The sequence below is a fragment of the Vespa mandarinia genome, chromosome 12, assembly GCF_050613455.1.
Source record: "Vespa mandarinia isolate Hongniang chromosome 12, ASM5061345v1, whole genome shotgun sequence".
Taxonomy (NCBI): domain Eukaryota; kingdom Metazoa; phylum Arthropoda; class Insecta; order Hymenoptera; family Vespidae; genus Vespa; species Vespa mandarinia.
In genome coordinates, this window is record NC_140821.1 from 729,176 (window position 1) to 749,826 (window position 20,651).

Consider the following 20,651-nt stretch of genomic DNA (forward strand, 5'->3'; position numbering starts at 1 on the left):
GAGCTGAAATACGTAGATATTTTCTTTGGATCGAAATGAAAAAAGAAAAAAAGAAGAAAAAAAAGAAGAAAAAAAGAAAAACCAAAAAAAGAAAAAAATCTTTGACAGATTGTGATGTAGAATTTATTTTTGTATTTAGGTACATTTATTTTCCTATCTTTCTTTTTCTCGTCTTTTTGTGTTATCGTTTATCGTTACGAAATTGTACATATACAATATAAGTATATACAATACCTCTCTTTATTTTATTTATATAGATTATAAATATGAAAAAAAATATTGCAAAAAGGAGATTTGTTGCGTTTAATTGTACAATGGAAACGAAACTTTCGATTCGATCGTACGTTCATCAGCTCCCGCGGCTTTTTTCATTAAACGCGTGAAAATTAATATCAATCAGCAAAAACGAAATAGCGATTAAATCTAAATATGATGTAAGTTAAATTGCTAAGTATTTATATAAACGTAAGCAATTCTTTGAGATATACGAGAGAGAGAGAGAGAGAGAGAGAGAAGACGTATTTAACGTAAATGCAGTTACATACCACGTATGAACAGAGAAACGTATCGTCATTCACATCGCCAATTTATTATTAAAATACAATTTATTAAAAACGAATAATATTATAAAAAGAAAAAGAAAAAAAGGTATGCAAGAATCGTACACGAGGATCATCGTCGATTCTAATCTACGTCATTGGCAGAGATTTATATTCCTTGATATTTATTTCGCAAATATCTCGAAGAAACAAGGAAAAAAAAGAAAAAGAAATAATATTTGGTATGTGATTTGAACGTAGAAAATATATTATTATACATCCTCGTGTACGTAAGATCTTGCTTTTTCTCATCTCTATTTTATGCGCGTGATGTAATAGAAGAATAAATTCTGTTAAAAAGAACGATATGTAGATACATCGAATCGTAATTAAATGTTCTTCGAATTTATTTACAATAGGTAAGGAAAGCGAACGAACGGAAAAAAAAGTGAAAGGAAAAAAAAAAGAAATAATAATAATAATAATAATAATAATAAGTTTATGGAGGAGTCCTTTCCCGTTCCTCCGTTATTATTTCAGAAAACAAATTACCGAGATGTTTAACAACGAACTTGCTCGTACTATTCAACAATTTCATAATGAAATTGTGATTCAAGAAACGATGCGACAATACTATGTCTTTTTCGTTCGACAGCTCTTCGTCGTAAAGGTCATCGTAAACGTCACGCAATAATTGAGGAAGAGTTTTCGTCGTTTGAAAGAGATCTGGTTGGGAAGCGTGCCAGGGTAAGGTAGCCAATAAAACTGCCTACAAAATGAATTTATCATCATTTCAACGTATAATATATGAACGATTAAAATATTAATTCGATTGGTATTAAATGGCACGTACACATGTGCGCGCGAGCGCATGTATATACGTACATATATACAATCAATATATATAAAAATCGTAATACAATTGTTATATTTTGTTTCGAATTTTATACCATGCAAACGTGAAACGGCAGCCAATGAATCATCTCTCTTTCGATTCTTTCTTCAAATTCTTGATAACTCTCAAACATCATAGCTTCAAGTTCATTTTTGCTGTCACTACTCGAATTCGTTCGTTGTTCCGTATCCGACATATCACGAAATAACGTCGAAATATCAAACTCGCCGGATCCATCAAGCTTCTGAATTACGACTACACTTCTTTTTACGTATTCTTCTTTTTCTTCCGTTATTATCACATCGGCAACAGCATTGTCAAAGAGGAGATTTGTTATCTCTGTAGCTATCTTAACGAACAAATTGTTTGATCAATAATTATCCGAAAGATGTAATATTGTTATTTCATATTAGAAATTAATTTCACAAGTGAAAGTTTTTAATTTGTTAATCGGTAATAATTTTTACAAGGTGATTAAGAGTGTATCAATTAATATTACTTGAATTGCTTCTTCGTGCAAAAGACGTTTCATAGATTCCAATTGGATGGATAATAGTTTCTCTTTGAGTATCCTCTCGGCGTATTTCTCTCCCTCTTCGAAGTCCGTGCACACTCTAGCCCCGATAGCTAACGAGAGTGCCTTTCCAAGTCCCTCGCGAGGATCCTCGTCCTTGCAAAATGCCAAGAGCAAAGCTGTATAATTGACCGAATATCGATCGATCAAGTACATCTGACAAAGCAACTCTTTCGCCAACATGAATCTCAAAGCCTCCTCGGCATCCCTCTGGACCATTATCTTCTCCTCCTCGTCCTCTAATAGTACATCGTCATTAATTCCCCTAGAAACTCTTAAGGAACGCACGTAATCCATTGCCCTTTCCGGAATGATAGTGCCCAACAATTTGTCAGGATTAACGAAATCCTTTTCCTCTTCGAATAATTCTTCGAATGATCTTTGAAAATCATCGAATAATATATGCTGAATGTCCGATGAAGTATCATACGTATATTTGAAGAACCATAATGGTACAGAACGATACTGATCTCTCGTCACGATCTCTTTCGAATCGAGATCTAACGTTCTATATCTATCGCGAGCGCATAGAATGTCTTCTTGTGTTGGCGTGGGAAGATCCATAGCGTATATAAGGAATTCACGCCAATCTACGTACTCGCAACGACCAAATATATTCTCTACGAGTTTTGAAACGTCGCAAGAACGCAAAAGTCGCCAACACATGGGAACCGGCATCGATCCATAACCATCGTCCTCTTCCTCCTTGTTGTAAGATATCATGTCTTGAAGAACATAAACGAGAGATCGTTCGGGCAACGTTCCACTCGGTGCGATTGTTCTAAAGACGTTCATCAGACGACCCAATTGGGAGATCGTGAATAGAGATGGCTTTATCGTTTCTCTCGTTAATTTCGGTGGTGGCTCGGGTTTCGTTGGAAACATCAAAACGTCGGATCTAACGTAGAAATTTTCACCGTCCAATATTAATTCTTCTTGAATCGGTTTCTCTTCTTCGATGGCGAAACAAAAGACCTTTATCATATCGTCCACGCTATTCTTCTCTTTCCTATATCTATATAAAGAAAAAAAGAGCTTTAATACTCGTTGAAGCTCGATGAATATAAAAAAAGAATGTTACTTTTTCCTTTTTTTTCTTTTTTTTTTTTTTTTTTTTTCCCTCCCGTAAACAACAGTACCTGTCGACTATTCGTTCGTAGATCCGACGAAAGACGAATCTCATCGTGTCGAGGAGAAAAGCAACGTCAGCTTCGGCGGCTGCTAAAAGTACCTTCAACCTGATCCTCATACGATTGACTTCGTAGAGAGTAGCGTATCGCCATTCTTGAATAAGATCCTGACCTCTCGTCCTCAATTTTTCAAAGATAGAAAGTTCGGCCGAAAGTTCACCCTTTCTCCATGTTCTTTCTCTGGATTTCTCTGGAGTTGTCAGAATATTCTCTTCCTTTTTTAATGTATCATTGACAATGTTTGCGATAAATTGTAAAAAATTTCTAACGTAATCGACATTATCGGAAATTGCTTTGTAAACGATGCTCTCGGATGAATCGAAAATTGTCATCTCGTCTTCGACGTTGACGAATAAATTCGTGATCTCACGAGTGATCTCGTTCGGATCAATAATAGGTTTGGCATAATCGAATCTCTCCGAATCAATTCTCGATTTAGTATCCTTTTTATTTTTTTTATCTTTCTCTATGTGAAAATGAGATAGCTTACTCGGTAGATGGGATACCTCATCCTTTTGCGATATCTTCAGTCTGTCGAGTAAAATTTTCGATAATCTCGATTCTTGAATCGGCTTTTGAAGCATGCTCATATAATAATCTTGAATCATTTGAAGAGTATCGACGGATCGATCGATTTCGGTCTGAAGAATCGAAATGTATATATTAACGAGAGTCACGGCTTCAACGTCGGTCCAACCTTCTCGAACTATCTTCTGACGTTCCTCTTCGGCCTCTAACCTTCTTGAATCACAAATATTCCATAGATGAGTTTGAAAGTCAGTTAGACGACAATGCAATTCGCATTTAACTTCCTCGTCGTCTCTCATGTCCTCGCTTATGTCGTCATTGTACGAACGTTGAAATTCTTCCAAGAGAATCCGTTTGGTGTCGGGTCTCTCGATGAATTCCTTCATGTTTCTCATTACGAAATCCTTGTAAGGTATGATAGCCGAGGAGTGTGTTCTCTTTAACGAGAAAATTTCCATCAGATCGACGATGTAAATCTCTTCAATGTTTTCCCAAAGAGTAGCCAGAGCATCGAGCAGTACCGGACTCTGTGGAAAATCTATCCATTCCCATCCATCTTCTCCGGGTTTCGGTGCTCGTGAAACATCGATGTAATCTCCAGAAGCTTCGACGTCCATTTTCATTTTCTCCTCCTCCTCCTCCTCCCCCTCCCCCTCTCTCCGTTCGTCTTCTTCTTCTTTCTCTTTCGAGACGATAGTCGACTTGGATAGAATCCGTCTGGCTATAGACTTCTTCTCGAGGAACGCTTTTCTATTCAAATTTTTATCTTCTTCTTCCAACGACGCAACGACATTCCCGAAAAGCTCTACGGATGGCGTCCTCGGTAAGGATTTTTCTCCGATCACGAGCCTGGCAATTTTCTTTATCGTGTGTATGTCGAAGTAATCGTAATAGACGACGTACGCGACGCTCTGATCGGCATAAAACTCGTCAAGAACGGTCGCATCTTCGGACAAGACTTCTACCAGATTGTTCGGGTCTACGTCGAGATCCTTTGGCTTTGGTATTGCTCTGACGTAAGCCGTCATGAAGCTCCTCGACGTCGTCGTATCCGAGATCTCTCTCTTCGCGATCGGATTTGGCAAAAGTTTCGATTGCCTGTAAACGTCGTATCATATCTTATCGTCATCCTTTCATCATTTTTAATCAAATCGACGATTTATATTATAATATCAATGATTGCCTGTAAATAGCGTAGTCGTCGATTTCAGTATCCTCGTAAACTATCCTCGGTGAAACCGGATCGATTTCCTCGATGTTGTTAACGTTATCGAAGTTTACGACAGTCGGATCCGGTGGAATTTTACGACCTGTTAAAGCGTATTCCAAACGAGCCATCTGATCGTAACTATTCGGATAATCGATCAATGCCCATCCTTCGACATCACCGAGACTCCTGAGATACTCCAAGAGTATTCGCGTGTTAAGCTCGTTCGAAATCGGCTGACCAAGGATGAGAAACTCATAGGTCCATTTTCCAACGTAGGCAACATTTGACAGAATAGGATCCATGTCGTCGTAAGGTATAACACGAGGTGTCTGAGTTTCCTTCTCCTTCAAATCTTTCTCGACATTTGTTCCTTTCTCATTTTTATCTTTAGTCATTGCCGAGATTTTACTAGATCGAAGGGTTTTCCTCGATCGAGCCGTAAACGTATTCTTCTTCGAATCCTCGGACTTGCGTTTCGATACGGTCGATTTTTGAAAAATTTCTTCGGTAGCTCGAACGATATTCGCATCGACGTATCTCACGTCCAACATTTCTTCCTTGTATCGTAACAAGCAATAATTAATAGCGTCCTTCATCGATACCAAACGAATCCCGCTCTTTTCCAATAATAATTGAATAGGATTGTACAAACTTTGCTCTACGACACCCAATATTATAGCAGCGGTTTTGACCTTAGATACCGGAGGTTCTAAAGGACCAATCGGATATGGATAAACGAATTCTAAAAGTCGATGAACGATGTATCCTAAGACGAGTTCGCCCAATTTCATGATTTCTTCGATCTCAGTTTCTATCGGAGGTACGTAATCGTCCCACGGTGATTGCAAAGTATGATAACTCTCGAAATTAGCTTCGTTCAAAGCTTCTTCCCTGTACATCAATGAACGAACAATTTCTTCGATCTCTTCTATCCTCTCGGCCTCTTCGTCTTTGAAAAATTCATCCTCGAAGGGTTCGAATATAGGTTGACATTTTAGAAACAACGTCTTCCATTCCTTCCAAATAACCTTTGGTACGTAACCTTCGTTGGAGCTTCGATATTCGGCTACCTTTAACGCGACGTCGATCAAATCTTGAACGGCCTCTCGACAGATACGTTCGTGTTTTTCCCGTAATTTTTTTAATTTCTCCTTAAGAATCCTCCGATGTAGCTCGCACAATCTCTGATACTCGCTGTCAACATCCTCGGATTCCCAATAGAGTTCCTCGCGCTTTCGTACCTCCTCCATTCGCATTTTGCTCTCCTTAGCGTCCATCATCAATTGATTCACGATCTTTCTATTCTCGGTTACAACATTTTTGTAATTACGTACCTCCAACAATTTAGTTATCATTTGTTTCTCATAATGAGAATAATCCAATGCACGACGAGCGAGCGTCTCATCGTAAATTTTCTCTTGCTTATCGGACAACGCTTTCCAAAGTTCCGAGAGCAGCATGTTTTGCATTCTTGATTTTACAGCATTCTCGACGTTCTCTTTTCTTTTGCGATCTTTCAACCAGGATACATAAGCTTTCGCAGCCTCGGGATCCTCCGCGGATATTTCTATCTCATCGTACGTTTGATCGGTCAGACAGGGATCATATACGTCACGTTTGGACGTTTTAATGCGATGCTTTCGAGCAAAATCGTCCATCTCTTTTAAAATATCATCTCCCTTCGCCGTGTCACAAAATACTTTTGGTAGGATAGGTTCAATGATATCGATTTTATTCAATGGTTTCCTTTTCAAGCTCTCTAACTTTTTTCTCTCTCTTCTGCAAGATTTCAATACATCTTGGAACTTATTACGATGCCATTTTATCGTACTGGAAGCCTTTGTTAGAGGCTTCGATAGAGGATGATCGGGTGGTTCGTAAGAAGAAGGTTCTTCCTGGATTGGTATCACGTCGAATTTCCTTGAATTAGGAATATATTTTTCTCGTTCTTTTTGCAACGTGACAAAGTACAAATTGTCTTTGCCCTCTAAGCAAAGATATACTTTGTAGAATAATTGAAGTGCCGTCGCGCCCTTACCACAGCTGATCTCATTGATGCAATCTTCGCTACAGTCAATTCCGATAAAACGTAACCAAAGGCGTAAATAGTTCAAGTTCACTCTACATAAAGTAGGATCTTCCGTCTGAATGATCGTATCCAATTGATCGTTATTGATGATCCCGTAAGTGTGAAGAATTTTAGCCAACATATTGCCGTCTCTCGTGTAATGTCCGAACAATTCCGGCGTTAGTTCCATCAACACTCCTAATGTCTTTCTAAACCATTCTTTCAACACTTCGCCCATCGCTTTTATTTCCAAGAATATTGTTCTTTTACTTTTTTTTTTTTTTTCTTATACTTTATTCTATATACTGATAAAATTAAATTTACTATTCTGATAAGATTAAAATGCGATGAACTAGTCCGTTAGACGAATAATAATCGATTTGTAAGTATCGACGAATCGATCGACTACGATGTTGAGTAGAATAGTTACAATTTTACATAAGATGTTTTATGAAAAACATTTGATTAAAAGATAATGGTATTCTCAAATCTTTCTAATCGATATAATAAATTTTCCCATTTCAGCGTTGCCATTGATAAGGGTGTATATAATGGAAGACGACAGTACCGGCTTTATAGCGCAGATACTATATTGGAAGTCGACTGTAACGATCATAGCGCAGACACTATAATGGAAGGCGACGGTACTACCTGTATCACGCAACGATATAATGAAAAGCGACGATTTTTTTTTTTTCTATATACTGTGGGACATCCCCGGTATATAGAAAACCAACTTTTTATTTAATTATTAACAATAATATATTTCTCTTCACTCTGTGAAGCTTATCTCATCTAAATACTACTGCACTTTCAAAGAACTGTGAACGAACAATGAGTAAAAAATAATATGGGCTTTATCAAGTAGAGAAGCTATTAATGCATGAATAATACAGTTAAAAAACAAATAAAGCTTTTTGTTTTTTTACATCCTCGTAGTAACTTGCATAATGAAGCGTACAAAAAATAAAATAACATTAACGTTCGTTAGTAAGTATGAAAGAATAGATACAAATTAATAATTGACCAATGTGTTTTTTTATTGTAGGATCTTGGAAGAAATGGTCACTGTTTAGAAATGTTCAAGAAGGATTTATGGCAATGGCATTAATCATCTACTGCTGTTACTCGTACCTAATTAATTAATATACACATAAATGGGAATAAAAGTTTTAGTACAAATAGAATTTTATGTACGAACATTATTTACTAATAATAACTATAAATATATATATGTATATGTGTATATATATATATATATATATATATGTATGCAGATATATACATACACACACAAATATACCTCAAATAGTTTGTTAACATTCAAGTGATCACTGTATTGTATACAAGAATCATATATATAATTTTCGAGCATACATATTGATACGAATCTTTCTTTTTTTCTTTTTTCTTTTTTTTTCAATTTTATTTTCTTATCACAATACACAATCCCCTTTAGTTCGATATAGTATAGTTTAAAAATCTTCAATTTCATAAAGACAGTTTTAAAAAATCACAGATCCGCAAATGCAATTGGTGATCACTTAATATCGTTTCCATCCTCTGTATATTTGTCATTTTTCACTTCTATCCTTAATTGCGAACGTCCTCTCGTATGATTTCCAATACGCGAACGTAGATCGCCACTTTTTAATGTATCTCTTAAATCTCGACCTCTTGATTGTCTGCAAATAATTATTTAGAATAGTTAATTTAGCTTAGAGTGTTTAAAATAGAAGGATTTTTTTTTATCTTTCTACCTCTCTCTCTCTCTCTCTCTCTCTCTCTCTCTCTCACCTTTCCTTTAAACTACTGCTGTTAATTACACTTTTTACATTATTTAATCTCGTCCAAACAGTAGACGCAACACGTGGCTTATGTTGAACCACTTTGATAACGCTGCCTTTAGGTCCTTGCACTTCTTTCGCCTCTACATCGCTATCTTCGCTATCAATCTCATTTTCTTCCCTTTCTTCGGCCTCTGTATTTTCTTCTTCCGTTTCTTGCCATTCACCCTCTTCTATTTCTTCTACTTGAGTATCCTCTACAATTTCACCATCCTCTTCCTACCAAAGAAAATATTAATATACAGATTAATAATCGTTCGTTACGAAATACTTGCGGCATTAAAATAAATCTTTAATTACCTCAGAATCACTAGGTTTTGTAGAATTCAATCTTGTAGAATTTCTATTAGTAACAACAACTTGTATTGCATCACGAAATTGCGTTGGCTTGACTGGTCTACTACCAAGTCTCAACCGTAAATCATTTCCACTTGACATACTATTTAATAACATCTATATATTTATTAAAAATAAATAAATAAATAGTGAACCACAAATTCGAAGTGAAGGAATTGTAAAAATAAAAGTTAGATCAGTATATATATACATATATATATATATATATATAGTATGTACCTGAGTTTTGAGTTTAGCACGTCTTTTATGAATCTTCTTCTCTTCGTCATCAGCATGCATTCGCATACGCAACACTTTACTTCTTTTGCACCAATCTTCTTCGCTATCGCTATCATTAGCACTGCTGTTATTTTCTTCGACACGAATCATATTTTTCGAAGGAAACTTAATGCCAAGTCTTTCCTTTATATTTCGTCCCTGATCCTTGTTATCATTTTTTAAATTAAAATTATTTTCTACAGAATCATTAATTCCCCATGACTCGGACAAAGCACCCCAAGGATTTTTCATACGTTTACTAGATGTACTATCCTCTTCTCTTTCTTCCGAGACTTTTCTTCTGTTCTGTTTAATTTGTTTATACAGACGTTTACGTGATTCCGTCAATATTCCCTTTATTCCTATTATTAAAAACAAAAAAAAAACATTGTTGCAATTCAATATAAACAACTGAGTTAACTTAAGTAACGTGCACAAGTATGTATATATATATATACACACGAAATTACCTCCAAAGTTAGGATTCCCATATTTCTTGTAATAGTCACTCATCTTCTCTGCGTTTGATTGTTTCTTATCAAATCTAGTAGCAAATCGTAAAAAGATGCCCCTGGACTTGGTATAATTAACACCTTTTCTCCATATACCAGGAGGTAAAGGATAATCGATATCTTTTATATTTATTTCATTTGTATCTTTCTTTTCTTCTGCCTCTTTGTCGGACAAATTATCATGTTCAACTTCTATGATGCAATCTTCATTAGGGACACCATCTAATGTATTTGCATTACCTTTATTGCTTTGCGATTTATCATTAACACCTACAATACGCTTTGATAATCCTAACATGGCTCTAGCTGCAGACGCATTGTCAAGCCATACCACATTACCTGAGAAAAATTTAATATTTAAAATATAAGCCGTAAGAATGCAAGAGAGAGATATATATATATATATATATCTATAAAAAAGAAATATATACATGACACATCGTTTATCCATTCGATATATGCAGGAGCATAATCTTCAAAATATTTAAAAACGTCTTTTGTGCTCATTTCTTTGGTTCCTCTCATGTGTATTACATTCAATCTAATATTTCTTGTATTCTCGTTATCTTCGCCTATGCCCATGCTAATATAGGTTAGAAAGGAATTATTTCTAAATTATCATAATATCTGTCATTATCGATTAACGAATATAATGTCTGTAATTTTATACCTGGTATATAAATCTTGTTCGTAATTAGATAAAAAATTTTTGGACAATCCAAAACGCTTAGCTCTCTCCTCCATTTTTAATTTTTCTTCTTTACTAAATATATCGATACCTGTCGTAAATGTTCCAGCACGATTTTCATAACGGCTTTCAAGAAACTGAAAGTTTATACGATAATCTTTTTCACTTGCAATAGAAACAATAATATCAATATTAAATTTAATAAATTATTCCTTCCAAAGCTAGATTTCTTTTTCTAAATCGCAAGTAAAGAAAATCTCTAATTTACCTCAGGGATATTTGAATTATTCGGATGATTCAATTTTGGATTGGATTCCAAAGAATCATTCGTTCTGGATTCTTGTTCCAATATCATATCGACGTTAACGGGTTCTTTAATCATCTCCATGTTATACACAGTCAACTATTTTTATGTTTAATAGCATACAACTCAACTCGTTAAACATATAAAGATCTTATTAGACGATATGCATAATAAATAATCCATGAAACATGCCAAACAAGCGAATTAAATACGTAAATAGGTTATGATTTACACAAATAAGAAGAACCACAAACTACTACGAAGCGACGCGATTCGCCATTACAGTGGACAACCATGAACTATAATATAGATTAACCATTAAGATTCTGTTCTACAAAATTGTATTATCGACTGAGAAAATAGTCCATTAATGTGTACGTTCATTTATTCTCATATTTATTTTTTCATTTTGACATTAACAATAATTCTTTCTCAATAATCTGTTCACTTTATATTCCAGTATAAGGGTATATTTACAATTGAAACGAAATAATTAAATAAAATTGTCGTGATTTATATGTATAAAGAAAAAGAAAATTATTCAGAATGAAACGAAATATTGATTTGGACAAAAAAAGAAAAAAAAAAAGTGAGACTGGAAATGAAAACGATGCAAGCAAATTCTTAGTCTACTCGACGAAAGTCTGTCTCTCGTGATTTTTCATAAAATTTCTTACTCTTTCGAAAATACTTTCATCGAATATTTCGACTTTTTAATACTTGACAATTAATCTAATTAATTAATCCTGATTACGTGTGTGTGTGTGCGTGTGTGCATATATATATATATACATATATATATAATACGTGTAATCAGTTATCCGTCGATAAAGTAGAATACTTGTGGGAAAAATAAAATACGTGTGCACGCTTATTACATCGTAATATTTAATCATAATAAAAGTTTTTATTGATATTCTTATATATAAATCTAATCGTTATATCGTTTAAATTTATTAATATTTTATTTATATCGAAATAGAGAATCGTCATAATCAGCAAATCATCACATACTGGAAAATATGAACATTGGACATATTATTTTTGCGACGTAATCAATAGATATTATAATAATGCGAGTACTATCGAGGTAAATATATAATAATATATATAAGAAAAAAATAATTACATGATTGCATGTAATTATTTTTATCTTATATATTAGGTTGGAAACTATGAAACGGGCGTTTTTGTTTAGTTATTTATTTTCATTCAACGCCCGTTTCATGATTTCCAACCTAATATATTATTATATATTTATTGTATATCGAACTTTTCTATTTCTGATGTTTATCACAATGTCATAGAATTTGATCACTTTTCACCAATGGTAAAGTCATATTACGTTTTATTGAATTATCGACAAAATTTTTATCACGTATTTATCGAAATTTTTCATTATTGTATACTCATTAAGTAGCAATAATAAATCGAAGAAATTGATTGTACGATGAAGATTAGACAGAAAATAACAAATTGATGGATATTAGCCAGGATCAATCGTTCTATCACATAGTAGGACATTTTTATAATATCAATATACATTTATTACTTTGTAACACAAAGTCATATGCAAATACAGCATTTCTTCTTTTTTTTTTTTTTTTCTTTCTTTTTTTTCGTAATAATTAATCGTACGTTGAGTGTCTGCTAGGAGTGTCGTGGAGAAATAAACCACGCACACATGCGCATTTAATTACTTTATCTTGTAAAACCGGTTTGTTTGGTGTTTAATTTTTTTGAAACGTTTCATATATTTGAAAGATAATTTAAAACATTGTTGAAAATGAAAAATTATTGATTTTATTGTATTCAATTTAGATTAATTCGAGAAATTCATGGTAAAAAAAAGAAATGATAGAAGGAGATTTGCTCTTTTTCTTTTTCTTTTTCTTTTTTCCCCCGTATTAATCTTCATTCCTGAAAAACATCAATTAAAAATATGAGAAGATTGTATTTAGATTTACGTAACCCAGTTACATAGATATTATACTCAATTTTGTTTTCTTATTGATGCTCCCAGACTATTTGCCAGACTGATTCGTAATTGTTGAAAATATTCCTGGTGTTATACTGATAGATTATTTTTAACATTGCATGGGACTATATAATTTGTATTACGAAAGATTAAGTACGTTCCTTCTGTTCGATGATTTTTTTCAGTTTTCTCCTTCTAACGACTTCTATTTTTTTTTTTCTTTTTTCATTTTCTTTTTATTCTTCTAAACAGAACACCATTTTAACGAGATTATTATAAATTGATGCAATTGCAAATAACATTTCTCTGACTTATTTTTATGGCACTGTTATATCAGAGAAAAAAAAAGACATTAGCTCGTACATATTAATTTACATAACGCGACAGGTTAGCATATGTTCATCTACATTCTTATTATGATAATTATATTATAAATATAGCGTATGTTGGCAACAATCGAGAAATTTAACTTCGACTTGCCAACGTGTGAAACATAAAAGTAGAAGGTAGAGAACGAAATGGATCATAGAAGGACGTTCCGACGTTTATAGATAATTCTTCGATTATATTATTATCTAGAAAAATAATTGCGTAGAAAGAGAAGAAAAACGAATATACAGTGAGAAAAAAAATAAGAAAGAGAGAGAGAGAGAGAGAGAGAGAGAGAGAAAGAAAGAAAGAGAAAGAAAGATAAAGAACAATGTATTTAGTTAAAAACGTTTATTTTATTCAAGATAGGAGACGGTGTTTATATACGATCTTTTTGTGAAATGTCGAAATATTTAACTCCGATGAAGACGAAGTATGTCTTAACAGGCATTTAGTGATATATCAAGGCACGATCATTTCTATTGGCACAGTACGTCTTTAGCCTCAGATTAAGGAGGAAGTACTAACGGAGCATTACAAAACGATCGAACAACATATATACATATATATATATATATATATATATATATATTTTTTTTTTATTACTTTATATTATATATTGACATATTATTAACTTTATACATGTCTATATATTCATATATATATATGTTTTTCTCCTTCTTTCTCTCTCTCTCTTTCTCTCTCTCTCTCTCTCCCTCTCTCTCTTGTTTTTATTTTCTCTATGTTATATAATATAATTTAAAAAAGCATTTGCTTTTAAGTGTTCGATAAAAAGAAGAGAATATAATCGACGATAAGAAAGTGCAATTTTCATTGTTGACAATAATCGGACGAATTTGTTTATTCGTTGCTTCATTAACATCATCTTGTCGATATGAAACAAAACGGAATACCATTGAATGAAATAGTAAGTAAATTTAATTGACGAAGGTTAACAGTGAAAGACAAAAGTGAAGTTAAACTAATATATATATATATATATTTTTTTTTTGTTTATTACTTTTTGTTTTTTAATGCTTTCACGTAATTTTAATGTATGTAAATCGACGTATAACACGATTATCTTTTTCATGATCATTTATGCGAATAAGATAAATCAGTATATTAGATGTTTATATGTTGTTGTTCTTTTTTTTTTTTTTATTTGATTGTCCATAAAGAGAAAAAAAAAAGAAAAATTGATCATTTATATTTTTGTATTTTACTAATCTTCCGGTCAAATATTTTATTTTTATCGCTAAAATTTTCGGTTCATATATATACGTTATAACGATAGGATATATCGTTTAACTTTTTACTTAAATATATTTTTACGATATCAAAAAAATTAACATGTTATAGGATAATTTATTGTTAATATAATTTTCTAAATGATTCATATTAAAATGTATTTAATATAACTGTAATTTCTTTATAATATATAGGAACATAATTCATTTGGAGATAATTCTACGCTATCTTCTAATCTTTTTCTTTACTTATTGATAATAAATTTGATTCGGGAAAAATTTTATGAGCATAGAATAATATTAAAGACTGTTGAAAAATGTTGAAATTAAAACTCTTCTTAGATTCTTTCTTACATACAATCATAACCCGTAGACTAATAGGGACTTATTAATGTATTTTTAGATTTTATAATAGGTTTGTTATGCCCGTATATTCGTCAAGAATTGTTTGTGGCATCTAAGATAAATCAATTTTACTGTTTGAAAATCTACAGATCGTGAGAGATGCATTTCGTTCAATTAAATCGTCACTATGAAACAGAGCCATGCTTTCAATTAAACGTGTCACGTGAATATTAATCTCGACGCTACACGCTTCCAGTTCATTTACATTTTCAATGAGTCCCAAGTTCTATATTAGACGATGAATCAATTGAACTTTCTGATAGATTAATCGAATATTTTATCGAGGACAAAAATCTCTTGATATTTTACTTTGTAATTATACTCTTGCTCGACAAAAAACTCTTCAAATTGACCATTACAAAAGTGTTCTCAGAATCGTGTATATATATTAATTAATAATTCATTGCTACATCGATCTACATAATAAAGACGTAATCCAATGTAAAAATGTTGTAATATATTATATTATAATAAGATATATATCTCGCCTAACTCTCGTAAAATCGATTCTAATGCAAAATGTTAATTTGACTTATATTAACAATTATTGATAAAATAAGTAGTCAATAAGAATAATTTTTTTCAGAACATATCTGTTTGTGATTGTACAGATAAATCAAAAAATTTAATAATTACAAGTGACGATATAATAGGTTTCTTTAATTGTGTTTACTCAAAGTGATTACAATTAGATCGTAATTATAGTGCGATGTATATCGTATAATAACACGGTAATCACTTTTCCGGCGTAAAGATGTCTTTGATAGAAAAAAATAGAAAACGGAAATGATGACTTTAATTTTATAAAAAATATTTGTTTGGTTGTTTTCAGATTTTTTATTGATTCAAAATATTTCCTTTTGTTCTCAGAACATTGTAGCTTACAATTAAATTAAATATTTATCCATCATCGTCATCAGTAACGCGTTTATCCTTTTACAATATCGAAATAACAAGTTCACTTCATTTAATCAAATTCTTACAAATTTTTCTTTATTTTATTTTCTTCCTCTTTTTTTTCTTTTTTTTCTGCCTTTGGTTTTAACATATTTAAATATATATTAAACCATTCTTTATTATTTTTTTTTTTCTACGAGGAATAAAATTTTAAAACGTGTTACCCATAGAGATTTTACGCTTAATACAATAAATGCGGCCTTGATTATCATCATGATCATCATCATCATCATCATCATCATCATCATTATTAAACCGTATTAATTTATGCCACGAGCGATATTTCAACGGTTTAAAGGAAAAAAAAAAAAAAAAAAAAAAAGGGGGGATATATGGTCCGTAATGTAATTTTCTTACGTAATCCCGTTCGAAGTGGTATTTTTTTTGTCGCTTGAAATGAATGATCACGCGTACGGAAGAATAGTAATCGCGACGAAGAGAAAAAATTATCATATATTAAAAGATTGAGGAAAAAAATTAGTATTTTCTTTTTCTTTTCCTCGTTTTTTATTTCTCTTTTCCTTTTCCTTTTTTTTTTCTTCTTCTTGAACAAAATTTTTATCTCCCGCTAATCTAAATCATTTCAAACGTTTTTTATTTTATGACTTTGTTTTAGGACTTGGAAAATTCCACGATAACTAATATCGAGGAAACGAAAACTTCTAAGAACAGAGGAGCTGATATTACTTATGGCATTGACGACGTGCCACCGTGGTATTTGTGCTTCTTTATGGCACTTCAGGTATTATTATCTTTCTTTTCTTTTTTTTTTTTTTTTTTTTTTTTTTCTACAAATATTAACACTGTTTTAACGTCGTGATAAAAATTTTGAAAATGTCATTAGAAAAAAGATTTTATAGAAACTTTTTTGTAAAAATTTTGCTAGCATTATCTGACCATGATCGGTGCCATCGTTTCGATTCCGTTCATCCTAACGCCAGCACTTTGCATGGCCGAGGATGATCCTGCCAGAAGTTACATAATCTCAACGATGATCTTTGTAACTGGTCTTGTTACTCTCTTGCAAACTACAATAGGATGCAGGTGATGATATTATCAATTATCATCTCACAACTTTCCATATCTCTCATATGTTAATTATCATCGTGCTGTGTACACATCGTCAACAAGATTAAATTAATGATTAATTATATACTCATAAATTATTACTAATCAATGATCGTTATCAATCCTTTCATAAGAATCTTATCGCCCCGAATCATATCATGATCGATCATTTAAAAATTTATTTACTTTGTAGAAAAATTAGATTTTCGTTAATTTCCATGAAATAATTTTCATAATAATAATTATATAAATCATATGAAAGGTCGTATTTGAAAAAAAGAAAGAAAAAGAAAAAAAATATATGTATATATGTACACATACACACACTCAACGTTATCTTGAGAATTATTGATTTAATGGTAAAATAAGTCGATAAATAGTTGTTTGCATAAAACGCTTATTTAAATTCAATATCTATCATAAACGTATAAGAGAGGTTTACATTTAACGATACTCGAGCAGACACCTATAATTTATTGCACTGAGTGAATCATTATTGTAAAAAAAGAAATTATATATACAGCTAGCTTTTAACACAAAAAAAAAAAAAGAAAAAAAAAAAGAAAAAAAAAAGAAAAAAAAAGAAAAAAAAAGAAAAAAAAAGAAATAAGAAGAAAAGAAAAACCGAGTATTACCTTTGGCTATTATCTTCAATGAAATCTGAATAATAAAAAGATGAGGACTCGAGTTATTTTTCTAACGGTTTCTAATCATAGATTGCAGTATTTAAAATATGCAGTAGAGAATGTTTGTTTATAATTTATACTAACGTTTATAACCATTATCGGTAAAAAATATTTTAAATTATTCTTACGCCAAGTAGAAGGAAATGAGAATCGAATTGTAATTATATTCATATTCATTATTGAATATTTATTAAGCCTTGTAATTTATTTATTTTTTCGTTAGATTACCTTTGGTACAAGGTGGTACTATATCATTTTTAGTACCTACCCTTGCTATATTGAGTCTACCACAATGGAAATGTCCAGCGCCAGAGATTTTGGAAGCAATGTCTCACGAAAATCGTACGGAGTTATGGCAAATTCGTATGAGAGAATTATCCGGTGCAATCGCGATATCTGCATTGTTTCAAGTCATTGTTGGATTTGGAGGTATTCGATTATAGATTCAACGTAGAAATATACAGAGAGATCTTATATCAACGTAGAAAATTCTACGTTAAATATAAGCTAATTAATTAGCATTGAAAATTTTGTCCTTGATTTTTTTCCTCTTTTTCTCTTTTTTCTTTTTTTTTTTTTTTTTGCAAAAGAAAATCAATTCTAATTTATTCGTATTGTAATTATAAATATAAGATTGAAATTGAATATAATGCATTTTTGTTTGTCCGATAGGAATCATCGGATTAATGTTAAAATTTATAACTCCTTTAACGATAGTACCGACCGTTTCATTGGTCGGATTATCTCTTTTCGAGAATGCTGCGGAAGCTGCATCGAAACATTGGGGTATCGCTGCCGGGTAATAATTACTATATATTTTCATTCTGCTTAATTAGGATTAAGGGTATGATATGACGATGATGAACTATTTTAATAAAAATTGTTTTCTTTTTATAGAACGATACTAATGCTCACGATGTACTCGCAAATATTGATCAATGTATCTGTTCCGATAGTGATGTATCGTAAGGGCCATGGATTACGAATCATCTGGTTCGAATTGTTTAAATTATTTCCCGTAAGTATATTTCAACGTTATACATTTTTATGAGTCAAATGAAAATGAGAGTATATACGTCGTTGTACGCTTTAATGATTAATTTTACGATGTTACTCGTGTTCTTTCATGCATATCGATAATTTTTGAAAGATCATAAATTCCCATCTATAATTATCATCTTCATCGGCAATTATTTGTGGATCTTCTTATACCAATGACGATATTATTCGTAGGTACTACTGACGATTGTTGTAATGTGGATTATCTGTACGATTTTAACAGTCACCGATACTTTGCCTGTCGGTCATCCTGCTAGATCAGATAGTAAAATAAAAATTATCAGTGATTCTCCATGGTTTAGAATTCCATATCCTGGTCAATGGGGAGTACCTACGGTCAGTCTATCAGGTGTTCTTGGAATGTTAGCAGGTGTATTGGCATGTACAGTAGAATCTATCAGTTATTATCCTACTACTTCTAGAATGTGTGGTAAGAATCATGTATTTGATTATAAAAACATTAAGATCTACATATTATTAACAATGAGATAATGAATGTATAGGTGCTCCACCTCCACCCGTTCATGCTATTAATCGAGGAATAGGAATAGAAGGTCTTGGAACTATGTTAGCTGGTCTATGGGGTAGTGGCAATGGTACAAATACTTTTGGCGAAAATGTTGGCACCATAGGTACGCTCTCGTTCATCTTATCATTTTCCTATTGTTAAAGTACACATCGATGACAGAACTATTATTAAGAATATATACGATTTAATGTATCCTTTCGTTTCCATTAGGTGTAACAAAAGTAGGAAGCCGTAGGGTCATACAATGGGCTTGTGGATTAATGATTTTACAAGGTCTAATTAGCAAATTTGGTGCCGTATTTATTATTATACCAGAACCAATAGTCGGTGGGATATTTTGTGTCATGTTCGGAATGATATGCGCATTCGGTACGATTTAATTTTTTTTTTTTTTTAAGCATCCGTTCAACATAATTCATTTTTCTTTTTTCCATTCATAGGTCTGTCAGCTTTGCAATACGTAAATTTGAACTCTTCGAGGAATTTATATATTTTAGGATTTTCTATTTTCTTCCCTATGGTCAGTGTTAATTAATAATTATTACAATTATATTTTTGAAAAATATCAATCCGATTTCGAATAAATTTGATCTCCTTTAATATTTAGGTACTATCGAAATGGATGATAAAACACGCAGATGTAATAAATACAGGCAATGATATTGTCGATGGCGTTATTACAGTATTATTAAGTACAACTATTTTAGTTGGCGGTGTGATTGGTTGTTTATTAGATAATATAATACCAGGTAATGTGGATTAAATTGAAATTGAACGATATCTTATAGTAATCAATTTTATACATACATTGTTTTAATCAAAATTAAGGTACTGATGAGGAACGAGGTTTACTAGCTTGGTCAAAAGAAATGGAATTAAATGTCGAAACGTCAGAAGAAAAACAAAGCGAGGAATACGTACCGAATACATTTGATTTTCCTATTGGAATGAAATTATTAAGAAGGTAATATTTAGATTCGAATAATAACAAAATAACATATATAATGTGAATATTTTATATCTTAGATGGAAATGGACGTCTTACTTACCATTTTCACCAACCTATAAACCAAACTCTGGTGTATGTAAGTGTAGCACAAAAAAATAAATGTATATATTTAGGTTATATAGAAAAGACTTGTAGAATATATTCATTATCGTATTATAGATTAGAATGAGATAAGATATTATTTGTATTAATTGCGTATATCGCATAAGAAATGTGCATTCATGTTATTTAATAATAAATTAATAATATATCCACACCGAAAATATGTCCGATAATAATATGTGACAAGAACAACGAAATTATTTACATGTTGATTATTTTGCAAAAGACAACATTAACAAAAATTACGAATATGAATAGTGGTCCTTTTA

General features: G+C 31.9%; 3 protein-coding genes across 5 annotated transcripts; 1 reads left to right on the top strand and 2 right to left on the bottom strand.

The window, feature by feature from the left end:
* Positions 1–1,038: 1,038 nt before the first annotated feature.
* Positions 1,039–7,242, bottom strand: LOC118448800 (sperm flagella and cilia-associated protein 2). The gene is made up of 5 exons (XM_035882527.2): positions 4,910–7,242; positions 3,148–4,824; positions 1,901–3,023; positions 1,490–1,783; positions 1,039–1,308 (listed from the first exon to the last, which is right to left on the bottom strand). The coding sequence occupies exons 1-5, from the start codon at positions 7,240–7,242 to the stop codon at positions 1,039–1,041; spliced, it is 5,697 nt and encodes a 1,898-aa protein (XP_035738420.2).
* Positions 7,243–8,272: 1,030 nt separating this feature from the next.
* Positions 8,273–11,272, bottom strand: LOC118448855 (uncharacterized). Its single transcript, XM_035882699.2, has 8 exons — positions 10,935–11,272; positions 10,649–10,803; positions 10,410–10,561; positions 9,937–10,317; positions 9,428–9,828; positions 9,152–9,304; positions 8,802–9,070; positions 8,273–8,689 (listed from the first exon to the last, which is right to left on the bottom strand). The coding sequence occupies exons 1-8, from the start codon at positions 11,052–11,054 to the stop codon at positions 8,545–8,547; spliced, it is 1,776 nt and encodes a 591-aa protein (XP_035738592.1). The 5' UTR covers positions 11,055–11,272; the 3' UTR covers positions 8,273–8,544.
* A 2,156-nt stretch (positions 11,273–13,428) lies between these two features.
* LOC118448856 (solute carrier family 23 member 1) lies at positions 13,429–20,537 on the top strand. Of its 3 annotated transcripts, none has more exons than XM_035882700.2 (14): positions 13,429–13,567; positions 14,100–14,245; positions 16,546–16,671; positions 16,816–16,973; positions 17,907–18,112; positions 18,356–18,482; positions 18,581–18,701; positions 18,917–19,172; positions 19,246–19,374; positions 19,482–19,640; positions 19,712–19,791; positions 19,879–20,020; positions 20,100–20,235; positions 20,298–20,537. In XM_035882700.2, exons 2-14 carry the CDS (start codon positions 14,213–14,215, stop codon positions 20,377–20,379), a joined length of 1,755 nt encoding a protein of 584 aa, XP_035738593.1. In that variant the 5' UTR covers positions 13,429–13,567; positions 14,100–14,212; the 3' UTR covers positions 20,380–20,537. The 3 variants fall into 3 exon arrangements, with proteins under 3 accessions (XP_035738593.1, XP_085516670.1, XP_085516671.1); XM_085660544.1 differs by having other exon boundaries at positions 13,551–13,567; positions 14,086–14,245; XM_085660545.1 differs by lacking the exon at positions 13,429–13,567 and adding an exon at positions 13,823–13,837.
* Positions 20,538–20,651: the final 114 nt, after the last annotated feature.